The sequence below is a fragment of the Camelina sativa genome, chromosome 19 (assembly GCF_000633955.1).
Source record: "Camelina sativa cultivar DH55 chromosome 19, Cs, whole genome shotgun sequence".
In the NCBI taxonomy this organism is placed as follows: domain Eukaryota; kingdom Viridiplantae; phylum Streptophyta; class Magnoliopsida; order Brassicales; family Brassicaceae; genus Camelina; species Camelina sativa.
In genome coordinates this window covers 8,155,908-8,173,986 of record NC_025703.1, presented here as the reverse complement: position 1 = coordinate 8,173,986, position 18,079 = coordinate 8,155,908, and the positions used below count along the sequence as shown (strand labels likewise).

The following is an 18,079-nucleotide window of genomic DNA, read 5'->3' as shown; positions in this document are numbered from 1 at the left end:
CTACAGAGATCGAATTGAACAAGGGCAATACCGGATTCTCGAAGTTATTTTCTTATCAATTATTACAGGTTCTCGGTACATTAATCAACAGCTTTCCTAAGAATACTATATTCGAGACTTGAGTTATCTAACGCATAACTCTGGTTCGATGCGGAATCTCAAAGATGACATCTCCTAGTAAAGATATCATTACACAACCTATGTAGCAGACGGGACGAGGTACGACAACATTTTATTGCACCTGAAAATTTACAATTTACAACAAGAGTGGAGGTTAAATTTCAGTTACCAATACATCCTGAAGCTGTATAAGTTTCCTAATATATGCAACATGTGCTAATGAAAGGTATTTTATATAACCTCACATGTGTTGCAGAAGTGAGATTTTTATGGATTTGATTCTCGAGGCTCTCGCCTCTCTCGCTGTTTCATCCCATTTTCACCCAATATTTATTGAGCAGCTGCGTTAGCTCTCCCCAAACTGCAACTGCACCGTCATAGAACTCAGATGCTTGAGATCAAAACCATCGAAGTAACCTTAACTCCTCATGAGTTCAGCTCACGGTGGCACCACCTACTTATACACGCTTTCATTTTGTAAGAACCCATCTTGTATCATTTTCTTAAACAGCGCATCAGCTTCATGAATAAAGCCTTGCCTACAAAATCCCGATATCATTGTGGTGTAGGTAATAACATTAGGCTTCATTCCTTTGGAGAAAAGGCTACAAAATAAATCAAAAGCAGCTTCCACCTTACCAACCTTACACATCCCTTGAATAATGATAGTATACGTAACAATACTAATATCCATCTCTCTCTTCCGCATGTATTCGAATATCATCAATGCTTTCCCTACGTTCCCGTTATAACATAGACCATCTAACAAAACGTTGTAGGTCCTAATATCAGGAGGCGCACCACGAGAACCCATCTGACTGAAAATTTCTTGCGCAACATCAGGTCTTCCGACTAGACAATAACCCTGAATAAGAACGGTGTAAGTGATTGTGTTCACAACTAATCCTTTCTGGTACATCTCACAGAAGATCTTGGTCCCCTCCTCCACCCTCTTAGACTTGCAAAACCCATGTATGAGAGTAGTATAAGTCACTTCATTTGGGTGGCAACCATTGCTTTTCATCAAATAAAACATTCTCCTAGCCTCATCTAAACGACCATACATACAAAGCCCGTGAATCATCGAACTGTAAGTGAAAACATCAGGATCTATAGACAACCGGATCATCACCTTGTAAAGTTCTTCAGCCTCTAAAAGCTTCCCTACTTTCACAAACGCATCGATCAATGCAGTGAAAGTGATTACATTAGGTTCAATGTTCCTCTCCATCATATCTCTAAACAGCCAAGCAGCGTCACTCCATCTACCAATCTCGCAAAGACCGCTCACCAAAGCATTGTAGGTAACAACGTTCGGTTGAATCCCATTAGCCCCCATGTGGTTAAAAACCTCCACCGCGTGGTTCACATGTCTGTTTCTACAAAGACAATGAATCAACGTGGTGTATGTCACAACGTTAGGCCTAAACCCCATTTCCACAATCTCATCAAACAAAGCTATAGCTTCCTCAATCCTATTCCAATGACAGTAACCATTAACAAGAGAAGTAAACGTGAATAAGTCAGGCTCGATGCCAAGTTTCATCATCTTCCCAAGGAACGACGAAGCACGACGAGGCTGAGTAGATAGACAAACACAATTCATAACGATGTTGCAGGTATAGAGAACAGGCGAGATTCCCAGAATTCGGATTTGATCGAAGAGAGAGATCACAGCGTCGTACCTTTTCATCTTCGCGATAACGCTCAGTAACCTAGTGAATTCGGCAATTGAAGGAAGAGGACGAGAGTGAACCATACGAGTGAACAAATCAAGTGCCTCGCTAAAGTTGAGATCATCTCTCCAAATCTTTCGGTAATCGGAGAAAGCTCGAATCCAGAAACAGGAAGGAGCAGTTCTGTGGTTACCTATTATGTGTAGACGACGATGCTTATGTACAAGTAACCGTTTCGCTATCGACGCAAACCCAGTCGCGATGGATCTACGCATTCACAACTTTTGTCTCCGGAGTCATTTCACTGTATTAAGTTTCCGAACACTACACAAGAACATCGTGAAGACCAGAGAAGCGGCGGAGATTATTAGCTAGAAGAAGACGCAAAACCTAACTAAGCGACGGAGGCACGGACACAAACTCGCCGCGTAGTAAAGTTCAGTCTCTTTGTCAATCATTTAGTTTATTTAATATTTATATTAATTTAATTACATAATTTAACTCTAATGTGGAGTTTGAACTTGATTAACATGTATCATCATCACAATTCACAACAATGTTTACAAGATATAGATTGAGGATTATACACACAAACAAAAAAGAGTTATGACAAAAAGATTCACAAAACACACTATCTGAACAACGGCTTAACACGCCTACCGACATCGAACTGAACTTCAGAAAGACCGGTGATTCCAGCGGTTATCTTCTGACCAATCTTTACAGGTCCTATACCTTCTGGTGTACCTATATACATATAGACAAATCAAAACCTTTTACTCATATGTTGCAAGTTTTACGGAATCTCTTGATGATGGGGAAACAGATGTTTTTACCTGTTAATATGACATCTCCTTTGAAAAGGGTCATTACAGAACTTATGTAGCTGATGAGATATGGGACCTTGAAGATCATATCCTTTGTCCAACCTTTTTGTCTTGTCTCATCATCGACCTGTCACAGAGTAAAGAAATTCTCAAAAGGGAACACGGCAGCAGCTTCATATGATAACACAGAGCATGAGGAGCCAAACCTTTAGCCAAAGTTCCAGGTTATTGGGATCCAGCACCATTGCCTTTGGTAGCTAAAACAAGGTAAAAAGAAACCAAATTTAAGATAAAGAGGCTAAGAGTGTGTTTTGATATAAGTCTATAAGTAGTTAATGGATTCTGTTTGTTGCGCATATTCGCATATTGACTGGTGATGACAAGCACTCCAATCTCAGTTATATACGTACATAAATCCCAGTGGACGAAATAAGACTAAGCAATCTGCTATAAGATCCTAGCTACATATCTAGTGATCTCGGACGAGAGTAATAAATGAGTCAAAACTTCTAAGCTCTTATCCGTGGATTTTCACATGGTTTGGTAAACTTTACAATTTTGGGAAACAAGTTCCAGATAATGACTTACAACGGAGCTGATGGGAGTAAATGTATCCTGTCCTTTAGCAAGCGTACATGGGAGACCAGATGCCTGAAGACGAGAATTAAACACCTCATGATGATACGGTATATGCTTAAGTAAAGAATTGCATAAAAACACTGATGAGTGTGAAAACAGGACACAAATCTAAGATTTTGTTTACAGGAAAAGATGGAGAGAAACATGGAATCAATTGACAAACATATGTTATGATTCCAAACAGGGAAAACTCGACCAAATTATGGCTTACGAGCTTATAAAGACCGTAAAGGACAAGGGACAGATCGATTAGTAAATGGCAAAGCTTTGAGCATGCAAGAAAATTATTAAAAGTGGGAACTATGTAAGTAAAAACCCATAAACATTCAGAAAAATGGTTATCTACCATGGCAGACACTTGGAGTTCCCTAGCAGTCATATCAAGAGCAAGCGCATATCCTAGAGAACAAGGAGAAACATAAGCACACACCGTACATACTAAAAAGGGATATAAAAATTACTAAGATGAAAGAATACATACCACAACTACCATCACATACATACAGGTTAACCTTATTATTCCATGATGCACCAATAAGTATATTACCAACTTGTTTAAAGTTAAAGACTTGATTCTTACATCCACGAGGTAAGGTTACTTGTAAGTAAAAAATATACCTCCAATGTAATCCATGGCTAACCGTTCAGGGACATCTCTTGCTTTCTGTCCAATTACTACAGCGAGTTCCACCTCATGGTGAAGTGAATCCAGTGGATGTGGGATCTCTATTGTTCCACCGTTTTCCAGGTACGACGAAGTTGGCTTTAAGAACACAATCGGGTCCTACTTCCAGCAAATCACACAACACAAAACAGAGAGGGTCAAATCAAAATAACACTATGCATGAAGGAGGACCCCCAGTTATGTTCCTTTACAAACCAAATCAGTTTACGCGGCAACTTTCAAATCCTGTTCGATCAATTTCTCGAAGAAAACAGAAAGAAATGTGAAGAAGATTAAAAAAAAAAAAAAAAAAAAAAAAGTTCGNCGTACCTTTGGGAGGGAGTTGCCAATTCCAAGTTCTTTGGCGTGAGAAACGTAATTGAGTCCAACGCCGACGATCTTTGTTCCCTGTTTGAACAACCTCTGAATCATCGAAGTCGCCATCTTTAGGTCAACCAACCAAGTCAACAACACACACTGACTCTTTTCTTTTTTGACTCTTCTTTTGTCTCTCTTCTAAGATTTGTTGTTTCACTGAGTTTACTCGATCCAAGACAAAGGGTCTAATATGAAGATTTTAAAGTTATTGGCCAAAAGTGGAAAACTACTTAAACTATTTGGACCTACATGCAAATAATTAAGCAGCCGCGTGTTTCACGAATTTAGACAGTAGTAGGATACCATGACGTGGATTTTTCAAGAAAACTGATTGCTTACCATTCTTCTAATCACTTTCATATAAACAAAGCATGTAGAAACAAAAATGTTGTTTTTTTATATTAAAACTTTAATTTGATCTACGAGACTCACATCATCAATTATCAAATAATTAAACCTGTGAAGATATGTTAAAGGATCAAATCTATTAAAAAAAATGAACAAAAACATATACATAGATACAAATCTTCATCCAAAAGAAAAAAACATGTAAAAACCTGAAAATTCTATATTATCAATGAAGATTAATATTTTCAGATATCAAGATTCTCTTTTCTAAAAAAAAAAGATAAACATACGAGTTTTTTTACATGGTAAAATTATAGGCAATGCTATGGCTGGACTTGGAATTTATCTTGAAAGGGATTTAGTCCAATAAGGAGATGTATCGACCTCTTAATCAACCAAATCATATATATTTAGTATGTTTATAAATAAAACAACAACAATAGCACACATCAATAGATAGACCATGGATGGTCGGTATAATGTTTACATTTGTACTAGCAATCAAGATTATATATCCATAATCCATCAGTCAACAATTTAGTTTAAAGTAAATCAACTAAGATTAATTCTTTCGGTCAACTATTTAGTTTAAAGTAAATTTTAAATTTAGGATAAAATTATTCAACTAAAGATTTGTCAAATCGGTGAAAATAGATAAGTTATCTATAATATATAATGATGTTTAGAAAACTTATCATAAAATGCCACAAGAAACCACTTTTGACAAAAAGAAAATCAAACTTTTAAAAATCTTCACTCCTAAATCTTATTATAATCCTTCTTAGTAAAATTTTATTACCACATGGACATGGTTATTTTAATATGGATCTTTTATAAGAAAAATAATATTATTGCAACTTTTTTTTCTGCCAGTAGAAGTATATATGTTTCACATGATGGACAGATTTCTTGTCCTCGTGATATTACGTACAGCCGTTCAAATCTTTATTAAATCTCTGTTTTCAATATAAGTAGAGTATTGAAAACTTAGATTATAAGAGAAAAAGAATCGTTCAACCTGAAAAGTGGAAATTGTAGAATAAGGTACGCACGATTCTACTTTTATCCTAATCTAAATATTCACATGCTACACGAGCCCTTTTAGTTTAACATTAGTGTTCTGTTCGTTTTGCTGTCTGAAAGAGAATTTATAATTTATTACTAATACTTTACCAAAAAAACTCACATATATATATATATATATATCTTCTCTCTCGTATGTGGACAGATAAACACAAAGTCGCCTCCTTATAATTTGCTATATCTCTCTCTCTCTCTCTCATCCTCTTTAGTCTTTCTCTATCTGCCTTCTTCAGAAACCCATCCCCCCAATATGGCAGACTTAAGTTTCTATGTTGGAGTCATAGGTAACATCACCATCTTCTTTGCACGTGTTTTAGTCTATCATCATCCTCATCAAGGATGATCACATATTAATTCACTTGGCCATGATCAAATTATCTTATATTATAAACTGATCATTAATTTAACTATATGATGATCGATGCAGGAAATGTTATATCGGTGCTTGTCTTCCTCTCCCCTGTGTGAGTTATAATTTATCTCATCACTCTTATCTTAATTCTCAATATGGTTTTTGATTTAAAATCTATAACAAGTTACAAGAAAATGGGAAAATTAAAATTTCATTATGATGATTTGATGAATATAGGGAGACGTTTTGGAAGATAGTGAAAGGGAGGTCGACGAAGGAGTACGAGTGTTTGCCGTACATTTGCACGTTGATGAGTTCGTCGTTATGGACATATTACGGGATAGTGACACCTGGTGAATACTTGGTTTCTACAGTCAATGGCTTTGGTGCTCTTGCTGAGTCCATCTACGTTCTCATTTTCCTCTTCTTTGTCCCCAAATCCAGATTCGTAAGTTTATCTTTCGACCTATACAAGAGTTTTATGGTTTGCATTTTATATCTGATAAAGAGATCTTACGTATGCTGTGGTTTTATTTTATATGGTAAAAGTTGGTTGAATGCATTTTCATTTAATGGACAGATAAGGGATTACATTGGTCTGACTCAGATTCAGATCTGATTAGCAGATTTTTATTTATTATGATGACGTTCTTACTCAATAATTTCATTTCTAAATTATGTCTACTTGCTATATATATTATCAATAATCTAGGATTATGCTCCACTTAAATTTATGACTAATTTGATTTCTTTCATTTCTTTTTTTTTTGTTCAGTTGAAAACAATTTTAGTCGTTCTAGCTCTGAACGTGTGTTTTCCAGTAATCGCGACTTTGGGAACAAGAACTGCGTTTGGAGATGCAAACTCGCGTTCTAATTCAATGGGTTTCATATGTGCAACTCTCAACATTATCATGTATGGTTCGCCTCTTTCCGTTATTGTAAGTCTCTCTCTTCTTGATTTCTTTTTATCACAGTAATTACAGAGTATTTTAGTTAATTACATAATCAATCATCTACCTAACAAAAAAAAAAGGATTTTATATAGATGGATTGTCAGGGAAAAAAAAAGAAGAGATATGAGTAGTGTTAGATACGTGTTGGTATGGATAAAAAAGACAAATATATGCAAATACTGGATTTCAGAGGAGATAGGATTATTGCATACCAAACTAAACGACTAAATTTCAAAAAAGAAAATAAAAAACTATTGTTTTTGTATTTAATCTGAGGGTCCAAGGCTGTTGCTTCATTTGGCTACCCTAGGACCGGTCTTGGGCTGTCGTATATTTTAAGTGTTATATTATCATTCAGCAATAATCGAGCCAACCACCGTACCACAGCTAAAAAGAGAGACATTAAATTGTATGGAGAGTGTTTTTCAGCACGTGTTTATAACTAAAAATATCAATGTCTATTCTATCATTACTAAGCGTGGTCATTTCATTTCGATGTATACACATAATTAATGTCGTTTTAATCTAAAATCATTTGATCATTGATCCGATCAGAAAACGGTGGTGACAACAAGGAGTGTTCAGTTTATGCCATTTTGGTTGTCGTTTTTCCTCTTTCTGAACGGCGCGATTTGGGGTGTCTACGCTTTACTCCTACACGATATTTTTCTACTAGTAAGTATCATTGTTTTGATATAAACTTTTCTAATAGGGACATAGATCATATAGTTAAATTGGTTTTTATTTTGTGTGTGTAGGTGCCAAATGGAATGGGATTCTTGCTTGGGACAATGCAACTCCTAATTTATGCGTATTACAGAAATGCCAAACCAATTGTAGAAGATCATGAAGAAGGCCTCATACCAAGCCAACCTCTCCTCTCTTAACCACTTTATCTTTTAATTTTAATCCATAAAAATAACTAAAACGAATACAAAAACAATTTTAATTCTTCACAAACAAAATAAAATTTTTCAATTCTTTTTTTTTGGGCTGAGTACTCTGTTTTGATGGCATCCTATTAACAGATCTCTTTATTTGTTTATTTTGTATTCGGATGTGCATACTTGCATGTGTGATTGTAATATAGTTTGATTCAGTTTATATTAAAACACAACCAATGATTCAAAACTATTGGTCACAAGCAACAAGCTTATGTCTTATATGATCAAATTAATATATAAATCATTGTCAAAAAGTTTTGGTTATACAACAAAGCGATAGGTAACATAACGACCAGAGGTTTCACTCAGACGTGTGATCTTCACGACTTCGCCAAGTTTTAGTCCAAAGTATCTTGCGATTGGATCGGTGACATGAATCTTTGGAAGCTATATAACAATAACACCGAAGAGTTCCAAACTTTAATTACACAAAACTAACAACAACAATACTTCTTTCTATGCGAAAAAAAAACTATACAAACCTGGTTCTCTTTCACTGTGTATCTCTCCAGGAAAGTTTTCTTCTCATCAGTAGTAAGAGCTTGATGCTCAGGAACAAAAACATGGCTCTTTACGTTCACTAGCAATTCCCCTTCCTAAGCCAACAATACTCAATGGTCAAGAGAACAAAAACCAAAAAGTGTTTTTTTTTATTATTATTTTAAATTACCTGGAAAACTTCAATATGAAATTTTGGATAGATTGCACTAATAGAAAGCTGAGCAAAGCTGGAAAAATCCTTTATATCTTGCACCACCAAAATTGCTCTGAAAACATTATCCGATTTCAACTTGTTCGTGTACTTCTTCATCTCCGCAACTCCGACTTTGGGCTTATTAGGGAAGAAAATATAGAGCTACACAATGAAATCATGCTTTGTATCAGTTTTGTTCTATGCAAATGCCAATAAACCAAATTTTATATCCACAAAGCTTCTTATAAGGTATAAACATATTGTAGAAGCATTAATTATAAATACATATATGTACCTTCCCATTGTCATCGTTTTTCTTAGCTTTGAGAGTATTGAGAGCTTTCCTTTCAAAATCGTCCCCATATTTCTCAATAAACTCTCCTAGTGTCATCGTAATTTCCGAATCCTCGATAGAGTATCCACGATCCTTGAGCATCTGCATCAATGTCCTCTGGACTAGGTACAGTTTCTTTATCTCTTCGTCCGTTAGCGCCATATTCTCACCGATTTATTACACTGCTTTGTCACGTTCAGCTATTAGTTTCTCACAGGAAAATCAATATGCAAAACAAATGATGATCTAAGAGCTAGGGAGGAGAGAATCACGTACGAAATATGCAAAAAAATAGCAAAGGAGATGGATGTTTTTTAAGCGGCTGCGAAACCCTAAGAATATTTTACATCCAATTTATATATATATAAAAGGTAAAACGAAAGTAAACTTGACATTTTTTTTCTGGAGAATTTAATTATCAGGGTTTTTTTTTATAGTTAATGTCGGTTTGAAGTCCAATTAAAAAATCTGGAAACATGCCCATAGTTTTTCCTCCTAATCTAAATACGAAACTCTCGATGCCAGAAAAAAAAAAAAAAATCTCTAGTCCGAAAGTAATTACCATGTTTACTTTTCTTCACTGCCTAGTCGACATTGTGTAAAATTCTGGACCCTATTATAACACAAATTTCATAGAAATTATATTGGGATCTAATTTCAATAGATTTGGATAAACATATATATATATATAAAAAAGCCAGATATGCACATAACCGGGCATGGCTACAGCCTACATGCAATACAAATCGGAGGTGGTGTACCACTTTTTTTTTTTGAGGTTTTAACTCAATACCAAAACTTAAGAATTTGTATTTCTCTATTGGTCACATGAAGTGTTTTGAAATGTCTCGTTCCTAAGTTTATATATGTTTCAACTTGGTCCCCAACTTTTTTTTTGTTGAAAAACAGTCGACCCAAGAACTTTTGAGACGTGCAGAAGTTTTTATAAATTATATATATCACTATCATTACATATATCACTATCATGTATATTAGGCTCAGTTACGATGATTTATTCCAGGCCTCATATCATGATATGTATTTGTAGTTGTACGTACGTACGTACGTAGTTACGGTAAACTCCTTGTATAATTTAGTACTTTGTGAGCTAATCTATTTACAAGTCATCCGACTCACCCAATATATCTCATCAAATACCACTAATAATAAATTTTAATTATCTTTTTACATATTATATTGTCACCCAATCTTTCATTTAATGTTAAATAATATATTTAATAGTTTCGACAATAGGGATTATATAAAAAAACGGAAAATATTTGTTACATTTCATTACAGCATTATGCAAGCAACACCTGAAAACAGAAGTTACAAGAGCTTTTATTTTAAAGACTGAGACATACACTTGACCTTATTGATGCATGCATACGCAAACAAACGTCGATGGTCATGACACAAAACACAAAGCAGAAGGGAAATACACGGTAACCGAACATAAAGTATATAGTACTTTATGTTTGGAATTAGTTAATTTGTGGGGACAAAGCCAGCTGGGACGATAGGGACTATGTTGAGGATACCGGAGACGAGGCTGCCGACGAGGTTTAACGGGGATACGAGTTGTCCGGTGGAAGGGAGGGTGGCGTTGCAGCTGGCGCGAGGGGTTGGGACGACGAGACGACAGCCGCTGAGGATTGCGGGAATCGAAAGTGCGTTTGTAGAAAGCATGAATATTCCGGCAACGTTAGTAGTCGTTTCCGATACGACTGTGTTTTGGCTTCCGCACTGGAGCTGGACGATCGCATCTGTTAATTAGTTTGCAGCATTATATTAGTACATATATGTGCATGTACATGCATGTCAACAAAGAGAGATCATATTATTTTCTGTGAATATTCATTAAGATGACAAAATATAATTTCGTTAATTTATCTTAGTCCGTACGTATACGTACGTATAGGTATAGGTATAGGTATAATTAAGTCTCTACGTTGAGAATGGAAAACTTACTAACGAAAGCCAGAGTGGAAGTGCCATTGAGAGGGGCGCCATTGACAGTGCAAGATAGAACCCCAGTGATAAGGGGGACATTGACAAGATTAAGTAACTGAGCCTTAGCCATTGGAGACACCACAATGAGACACAACAAGACTAATGAGAAGGTTACGTGTTTGTTCTTGATAATTGCCATCTTTTTTTGGATTACTATAGACAATTGTATATGAAACTATTTAGAGTAGAGAGCAAATATTTGTTTGTGTTGCTTTGTGTTTGGATGTGATAAACTACTGTCTTATGCAGCTCTATTTATAGAACAATTTTTGTAGATCTCTCCCCTCCTATTTACTTTGCTCTTATGTAATTAATTTATATGATAGGCGTTTACTTTTTTATATACACTTAAAAAAAAAATCAAGTGAAAACGTCTCCATATATAGGGTTTAATAGCTAGTGAACCGGGGTCATAGAATGTAATTACAATTGTGTAAGTGTTTACAAACATTATATAAAGTTTGGTTTTCAAAGTTACTCATTAACACGATCGTGACACGTGTCAATTATATCGTTAAGATGTTGACACATGTCAATTCTAAATTTATCAAAACCTATTCTAAAAAGGGTATAGAAAACTAATTAAAAAAGGAAAACCTAATTTTATTGAAATTCTTTTTAAGAAAAAAACCTAATTTTATTGGGAATTTTATTTTCTTAAAAATGAGTACAATTTCATTTTTTTCTGTCAAAAAATGAAGTAAAATTTAATAATCTTAATTTTAAAGTTTAAACCTTCTTACCGCTCTCTATGAATGTTAGGATTTGACTACTTGGTCGGTCTGTTGTGGTCGAATGTTGACAAAAAAAAGTTTCAACCTTGAGATATTTCACATACATTAATAAGATACGTGACATGCTATTAATTGATTATATTAAAATATGTTTATATATTTTTTTCTTGAAAAAGCAAAATGCAAAAAAAAAAGTAATTACAATTCTATATAATAACAATATACATATGTATATTAGAAAGAATACAAAAATAAAGAAATAAATTTAGCTTAGAATAGGTGTAATCATAGTTACAAATACTTTATAATACAACAAAATTTTAAGTGTGGATCTTTAAAATATGTTGTTTTGTATATTTTGCTAAATATTTTCGTTCTTTGTTTGTAAGATAAGTATACATCCTTTATACTATAAACTAGATTAAAATAGCACGAATTGAAATTCATTTTATTTATATTATAATTTTTATATAAAATATAATTTATGTAATTGTTTTTAAAAGTTTTTTTTGGATAAAATATTATGCAATAAAATCATATGCTAAATATGATGGCTTGAAAAACGAAACCTATTTTATAAGTTATTATATTATTAATGATTCTAGATAAGTATCCGTGCTATAACACTAGTTAAATTTTATTTTATATAAATGTTTGTATATTTATATTTTAAAATAAAATTTTAATATGTTTACGAGTTTATGTATTTGAAGTTATTTCAATAATGTAAATTCTACATCATGAATTGAATGTCATTATAAGACATAATTTTGTAAATTTGGTTTTTAAAAAAAGAGTTATTATAGTATGAGTAATTTAATATATTGTTATACTTTTTTTTTTAATATACTTGGTTTCATGAAATTCTTTCATGTTATAGTGACATATTATTGACATTGCTATAACAAATCATTTTAGAGTGTTTATAGTTTCTAACTTTTATATCAAGTTTCAATATCTTAAAAATACTTCAAAATAAATTATTTAAAGTTTATTATATTATATAAAATTAGAAAATTCAACAAAAAATATGAAATTAAATCTAAATATTCAAATTTTGACCCGTTACTCAGTGAAAATTTTAATTCAATAGATATTATTTTTAAAGAATAATATTACTAAACCTTGAATATTTTATATATTGAACAATTTATATTTGTTTTTAAAAATTCAACTTACGGTATATCTGGAAATAAAACTATTTTTAATTATAACAAATAATATGATAATTTATTTGTTTCACAAAATAGGCTCATATATAAAAATGAGAGGTGAAGTATAATGATAATTAACAAATTAATATGTTAAGTTAGATACCAAAAAATTTTATTTGATAAATAATTTTAATAAAAGAAATTAATATGGTAAGTTAGATGATATGATTTTTTAGAATATTCTCTTTAAGATTTTTGGAAACAACGTGATCTAGTAATAAAATCTTCCGAAAATAAATTAAGGTTGCACCCACTATTTAATTTGTAACCAATTAATTTATTAATTAATGTATAAAATTAACCTATTTATAACCAACTTATTAAAATTATATAGTTTACAAAACAATATTGTGTACTGTACCAATTAAATGTTGACATGTCAGCCAAAAAAAAAACAAATTAAGTCATTTTAACTTTAACAAAATAAAAATCATAATTAAAAAGAAAAACAATTTAATTTCCTAAATACACGTTCATAAACCACGATCTCAAACCGTTTTATCTCCTATTAAACTCCCAATTATATCTCCCTGCATCATTTTATTTTCACAAAAAAAATCTGATTCATTCTAATCTTTTTTGTGTTTCTCTTAAATTGAATAGCATGACCATGGAAGGAGATGTCTTCTCTGCTATACTGGTGTCAATCGGCACAAATAGATCCAAATTTGCTTTAGGCTTGAAGAAGACATGCAAAAAACATGCATGTAAGCCCCCATCATGATGTTAGAATTTTAATTTTGTTTCGCTTACTCTTTCTTCCAAGATGTATATCTAATTGATTCAACAACGGTTTATAATAGGTTTGAGTCGATGGTTGAAGCTTCTAAAGGAGATTCAAGTCGATGTTTGAAGCTTCTAAAGGAGATTGACGACAAAGAAGAGCATATATAGCCTCCAAATTTTTGTAGACACTTCGGAATTTTTTGGATCAAAGGACGAACTACAGAGAATCCCCGTACAAGTATATCCCATCATCAATAACAACTTGGTGTGTTTCATAATATTACTGTAAAATTGAAAATGACGAACGATTTTATTTATCTGATTTTGTTTCCACTTTCTATTGTGACTTTGGTGCTTTATGAATTATGATCTTATCATATGTTTTTGTGTTTAGGACCAAACTATTATGTGGTAGTGAAGATAGAGCCACATGTGGCTAGCAGCTTTTTTTTTTAGTTTGATTTATTAGTAGGATGTTAATATGTAACTGAAATTAATAAAATTATTTTTTAAAAACTTTAGAAACAAAAAAAAATATTAATAAAAATCATTTGGTGAACTCAAATCTGTAGTATAGAAAAACGAAATTTTTGTTACTAAAAATGGTTTTGCTTAATTAGTTTTTTTTCATAAAATTCAAAATTATTCTTTTACTATTAAATCTGATCTCATTTTAAGTTTTATCCGTGCTGGTGTGCATAGCACGGGTCTAATACTAGTACTGTATATAATTTATAACTTTGTATCATTAAAGACAATTATATTTGGTAAAACAACAATTTTTGGGTCTTCCATATATATTATTTTACCAAGAAATCTTGTTCTCAAATAACAAAATAAACCATACGATAATCGAGAACTTAAAAATTCTCCATAGCGTGAGAAATATTTTTGAAGTTAAATCTAAAAGAAAAGATGTCAAATTTGATAATAGACAAGGTGATTAAAGAGATGGCTTGAGAAAGAAAGACACGATACTGGACTACACTTTTAACTTTTAATATACCTTATATGTATCCTAAAAGTTTCGGTTCAAGAAAACGATACAGTGAATCCTTAAATAAAACGACACCCACATCTTAGTGAAGGGGGTGTCCTACAGTTTTGAGTTCTTTTTCCTCCGTATGTTTTTTTCTTATATATAAAAAATCAACCCTAAACAAGTAGTAGACTCTTATAAAAAGCAAACCCACCAGCCATCTTAGCTTATGTAATAGACTGGTCCATATGGAATCTTTTTTTTTTATTCTTCGACTTTGATCAAGTTGTATATATTAGTCGTATCTCGATCAAGTTGCCTTACAGGTAACTTGTAATTTCTCAGTAATTGTTTGAAAGGCATTACAAATCCTCACAAAGCTGTTCGGGAGTTTAAACAACAAAATAAATTAATAATGACTATATAGCACTACAAAAAAACAAGGTTATAACTGACGGTATTTCTGACGAGCAACTGTCTGTCGGTAATTACCGACGGAATACTGACCGATTTCTGACGCTTTAAGAATTTATCGGTTTTCCGTTAGAAAATTACCGATAGACGAAATCCGTCAGTAATCTGTCAATATTTCTGACGGATTACCGACCAAATTACACCGTCAGTACACACCGTTGGAATTTAGTCGGTAAATATATCCGTTGTTGTTGTCGCTCGTATATTATTCGATTTCCGACAGTCGTAAATTTACATCCGTCGGAAATCCGTCGGTAAATGTATCCGTTATTATAGCCGTTTATATTATTCCCGTTCCAACGGATTTCTAACAAGTCAAATTAATATCCGTCGGTAATCTGTCGGAAATGACGGACTTTCTCGAAATTCCATCGTTAAATCGCTGGTTTTTCCGTCGGTTTAACGGATATTTTCCGATATTGATCGGTCGGTAATATCGTCGGAAATATATCTCCGACGGATGTGTGACAGAACATTACCGACGAGCTTACCGACAAACCATTCTCCGACGGATTTCCGACAGGTTTTTACCGACGGATTTACCGACAAACCGACTATCAATATATCTGTCGGTAATCTGTCAGTAATTGTTTATCAAAAATCCGTCGGTAATTACCGACGAATTTCTGATAGATTTTTTTTCCGATAATCTAGAACTGACGGACATAGTCCGTCAGTAATTTGTCGGTAATGAATGTTTCCGACGACTTACTGACGATTGTGCTCATCAGTTTTAAGCTGTTTTTTTATAGTAAGAACCTCAAGTAAATGGTAAAAATGGGACAAGACTTTGGAAATCTGAGGTTTTTTATCACTATAAAGGATGTACGTAAAGTATATTTCTAAACATGTTATCGCTTCTGGTTGTGAGGCCAGATTAAGATTTATTTGAAATTTATAAGTATATGTGTTAGAGTTGTAATGTCAGGCTTAGTTCAGTTACTATGAATCTTTTCTTTTTTACTTTTTTTTTCTGAATTTTGCAGGGTATTTTCTAAGAGCATGATTATCGGACATATCTCCCCTTGGGTGTTAAAAAAATAATTAATAATATTTTAATTGAATTTATTATTTAAATATTTTTTAATTTATGTAACCAATCAAATGAAAATAGGTGGTAGATTCAGTGTCTTTATAGATCTGGGCAGAAACACTTCTTTTTTCTCTTTCCACATTTTTCTCATTTTTTTTTATTTTGTTTTTGTTCTAACCATCTGTCGGGTATGTCCGATAATCATGCTGGTTTCTTTGGCTATTAGAGAAGAGAGTCATCATGATTAACATAAGTACAATATGTTCACATGAAATCATAGATTTTGAAACAGATTTATTACATTGCAACATTCAGTGATTAAAAAATTTGTCACCTTTGCCCAATATTCACAATGTTTACAGCTTCTTGGTTGGCCCAAATTAAATTCTTCCACTCATGAAGCCAGTGATCATTTAGTCTCATTTTCTTTGGACCCTATACCTTTTACATTGTACATGCTCAAACAAATATTCTTGGGCTCATGGAAAAGTTATATTCCTAACTAGCCCACTAAATAATTCTTATATCCAAATCAACCCAAACGCTGGTTTTCAAAGAACAAGAAATGTAAGGAAGAAGAATGGAAACAACAGCCACCATCGAAGCTTCCGCTGTCCAAACTCGAACAGTATAAACCCCATTGTTTCTTGCTCATAAATAGGAAAGTAACAACAAGCATCTAAACTTGCAAAACAGTTCCCATCCTCTCCTTCTACATCTCCTCTATGTCTTACTCTTGAAGATGGAAGATCACTGTCATAGCTACTGCACCCACCTCACCGTCACGTTGGACTTTCCAAGCCTTTTAATTAGATCCTTAGACAACATGTCGCCTGAGTCACAATGAAACATCCCGGTGGAGTAACTTGGTAACTTATTAATAGTTTACAAATTATATCGATATAGTACTAAATTTTAAAGTTAATCCATTTGCGAATCATGCAATCTAAATCCTCATATATAAACGGAGCTAGAAGTTTTGTTATTTACATCAACTGGAGCAGAACTAGCTAGAGTATGTCGTTTAATTAGTTGTTTCTATATATATATATATATATATATATATATATATTCCATGATAATTGTAATCAGCGTATGGACTCCTAAATAGAATGCATGTACCGAATAAGTCATTGCATATTATGTTGACATGTACTTCTTCGCATATTCTCTATAATGTTTTTTCTTTTCTTTTTGGGTGTGATATGGCAATGGACGCTCACCCCAACCATTCATTTACATAGACGCATGCACATATATTGACAAATTAATATATTTGAAAAGGGAAATTGTTAATTTATATCATTTCACAAAAGCATTATACATTTAAAAACCTGGAAACAAAATTACAACAGAAGACTTTGAAGATTGAGACATAAGTCTAGACCTTATTCATGCATACGCAAGCAAACGTAAATGGCCATGAGACAAAACATATTAAAAGAAGGGAAACACACTGTAACCGAACATACATATAATTCGGAATCAGTTAAGGAGATTAAAGCCGGCAGGGATGATATCGACGATGCTGAGGAGGCCGGAGACGCTGCTTCCGATCATGGTTAACCGTGAGACGAGGCTGCCGACAGAAGGGAGTTCAGCGTTACAGGTGGAGAGAGGGGTCGTCACGACGACCCTACAATCAGAGAGAAGTGTGGAAAGCAACATCTGAATTGCGTTTGTAGGAAGCGAGAATAATCCGGCAGCGTTCGTGGTCGCAGTTGAAACAACTCTGTTTTGCCTTCCGCACTGGAGCTGAACTCCTGCATCTGTTCGTTTGCAGTATATATAGTAGGATTAGTAAATTTGAGTGTACGAAAGATTATTACTTACTATAGAAGACAAAACAGTTGCTGAAATTTCGTGAATTCTATACATTTAGTAGTCTCACA

General features: G+C 33.3%; 6 protein-coding genes across 7 annotated transcripts in view; 1 reads left to right on the top strand and 5 right to left on the bottom strand.

Annotated features, from left to right (window-relative positions):
* LOC104765511 (putative pentatricopeptide repeat-containing protein At3g16710, mitochondrial) lies at positions 215–2,227 on the bottom strand. 2 transcript variants are annotated; one of them, XM_010489233.2, is made up of 2 exons: positions 764–2,227; positions 215–659 (listed from the first exon to the last, which is right to left on the bottom strand). In XM_010489233.2, exons 1-2 carry the CDS (start codon positions 2,069–2,071, stop codon positions 642–644), a joined length of 1,326 nt encoding a protein of 441 aa, XP_010487535.1. In that variant the 5' UTR covers positions 2,072–2,227; the 3' UTR covers positions 215–641. The 2 variants fall into 2 exon arrangements, with proteins under 2 accessions (XP_010487535.1, XP_019096254.1); XM_019240709.1 differs by having other exon boundaries at positions 215–2,227.
* On the bottom strand, positions 2,306–4,451 carry LOC104765510 (acylpyruvase FAHD1, mitochondrial-like). The gene is made up of 7 exons (XM_010489232.2): positions 4,257–4,451; positions 3,881–4,046; positions 3,609–3,661; positions 3,212–3,274; positions 2,830–2,880; positions 2,633–2,750; positions 2,306–2,543 (listed from the first exon to the last, which is right to left on the bottom strand). Exons 1-7 carry the CDS (start codon positions 4,368–4,370, stop codon positions 2,428–2,430), a joined length of 681 nt encoding a protein of 226 aa, XP_010487534.1. The 5' UTR covers positions 4,371–4,451; the 3' UTR covers positions 2,306–2,427.
* LOC104765509 (bidirectional sugar transporter SWEET16) lies at positions 5,877–8,176 on the top strand. The gene is made up of 6 exons (XM_010489231.2): positions 5,877–6,019; positions 6,163–6,199; positions 6,325–6,535; positions 6,863–7,027; positions 7,598–7,717; positions 7,801–8,176. Exons 1-6 carry the CDS (start codon positions 5,986–5,988, stop codon positions 7,927–7,929), a joined length of 696 nt encoding a protein of 231 aa, XP_010487533.1. The 5' UTR covers positions 5,877–5,985; the 3' UTR covers positions 7,930–8,176.
* On the bottom strand, positions 8,248–9,176 carry LOC104765508 (DNA-directed RNA polymerases II and IV subunit 5A-like). Its single transcript, XM_019241269.1, has 4 exons — positions 8,976–9,176; positions 8,657–8,842; positions 8,469–8,582; positions 8,248–8,373 (listed from the first exon to the last, which is right to left on the bottom strand). Exons 1-4 carry the CDS (start codon positions 9,174–9,176, stop codon positions 8,248–8,250), a joined length of 627 nt encoding a protein of 208 aa, XP_019096814.1.
* Positions 10,257–11,248, bottom strand: LOC104765507 (phylloplanin-like). Its single transcript, XM_010489228.2, has 2 exons — positions 10,986–11,248; positions 10,257–10,780 (listed from the first exon to the last, which is right to left on the bottom strand). Exons 1-2 carry the CDS (start codon positions 11,164–11,166, stop codon positions 10,503–10,505), a joined length of 459 nt encoding a protein of 152 aa, XP_010487530.1. The 5' UTR covers positions 11,167–11,248; the 3' UTR covers positions 10,257–10,502.
* LOC104767554 (phylloplanin-like) overlaps positions 17,493–18,079 on the bottom strand; it is a 1,524-nt gene continuing 937 nt past the window's right edge. Inside the window, exon 2 of the mRNA XM_019241150.1 lies at positions 17,493–17,956. Within this exon, the coding sequence (XP_019096695.1) occupies positions 17,673–17,956 (284 nt within the window). The 3' untranslated portion in view covers positions 17,493–17,672. The remainder of the gene's footprint in view (positions 17,957–18,079) is intronic.

What these genes read in the sequence shown, in the direction of transcription:
- LOC104765511 (XM_019240709.1), bottom strand. Translation starts at nt 2,071, where the DNA reads ATGCGTAGATCCATCGCGACTGGGTTTGCGTCGATAGCGAAACGGTTA.
- LOC104765510 (XM_010489232.2), bottom strand. Translation starts at nt 4,370, where the DNA reads ATGGCGACTTCGATGATTCAGAGGTTGTTCAAACAGGGAACAAAGATC. An exon ending in ACCTGGAACTTTGGCTAAAG is followed by an intron (nt 2,751 to 2,829) that starts GTTTGGCTCCTC and finishes ACTCTGTGACAG; the next exon opens with GTCGATGATGAGACAAGACA. An exon ending in AGGAGATGTCATATTAACAG is followed by an intron (nt 2,544 to 2,632) that starts GTAAAAACATCT and finishes ATATGTATATAG; the next exon opens with GTACACCAGAAGGTATAGGA.
- LOC104765509 (XM_010489231.2), top strand. Translation starts at nt 5,986, where the DNA reads ATGGCAGACTTAAGTTTCTATGTTGGAGTCATAG. An exon ending in TTTCTATGTTGGAGTCATAG is followed by an intron (nt 6,020 to 6,162) that starts GTAACATCACCA and finishes TGATCGATGCAG; the next exon opens with GAAATGTTATATCGGTGCTT. An exon ending in GTTCGCCTCTTTCCGTTATT is followed by an intron (nt 7,028 to 7,597) that starts GTAAGTCTCTCT and finishes TGATCCGATCAG; the next exon opens with AAAACGGTGGTGACAACAAG.
- LOC104765508 (XM_019241269.1), bottom strand. Translation starts at nt 9,176, where the DNA reads ATGGCGCTAACGGACGAAGAGATAAAGAAACTGTACCTAGTCCAGAGG. An exon ending in AAAACGATGACAATGGGAAG is followed by an intron (nt 8,843 to 8,975) that starts GTACATATATGT and finishes TTCATTGTGTAG; the next exon opens with CTCTATATTTTCTTCCCTAA. An exon ending in TTCATATTGAAGTTTTCCAG is followed by an intron (nt 8,583 to 8,656) that starts GTAATTTAAAAT and finishes TTGTTGGCTTAG; the next exon opens with GAAGGGGAATTGCTAGTGAA.
- LOC104765507 (XM_010489228.2), bottom strand. Translation starts at nt 11,166, where the DNA reads ATGGCAATTATCAAGAACAAACACGTAACCTTCTCATTAGTCTTGTTG. An exon ending in TTCCACTCTGGCTTTCGTTA is followed by an intron (nt 10,781 to 10,985) that starts GTAAGTTTTCCA and finishes ACTAATTAACAG; the next exon opens with ATGCGATCGTCCAGCTCCAG.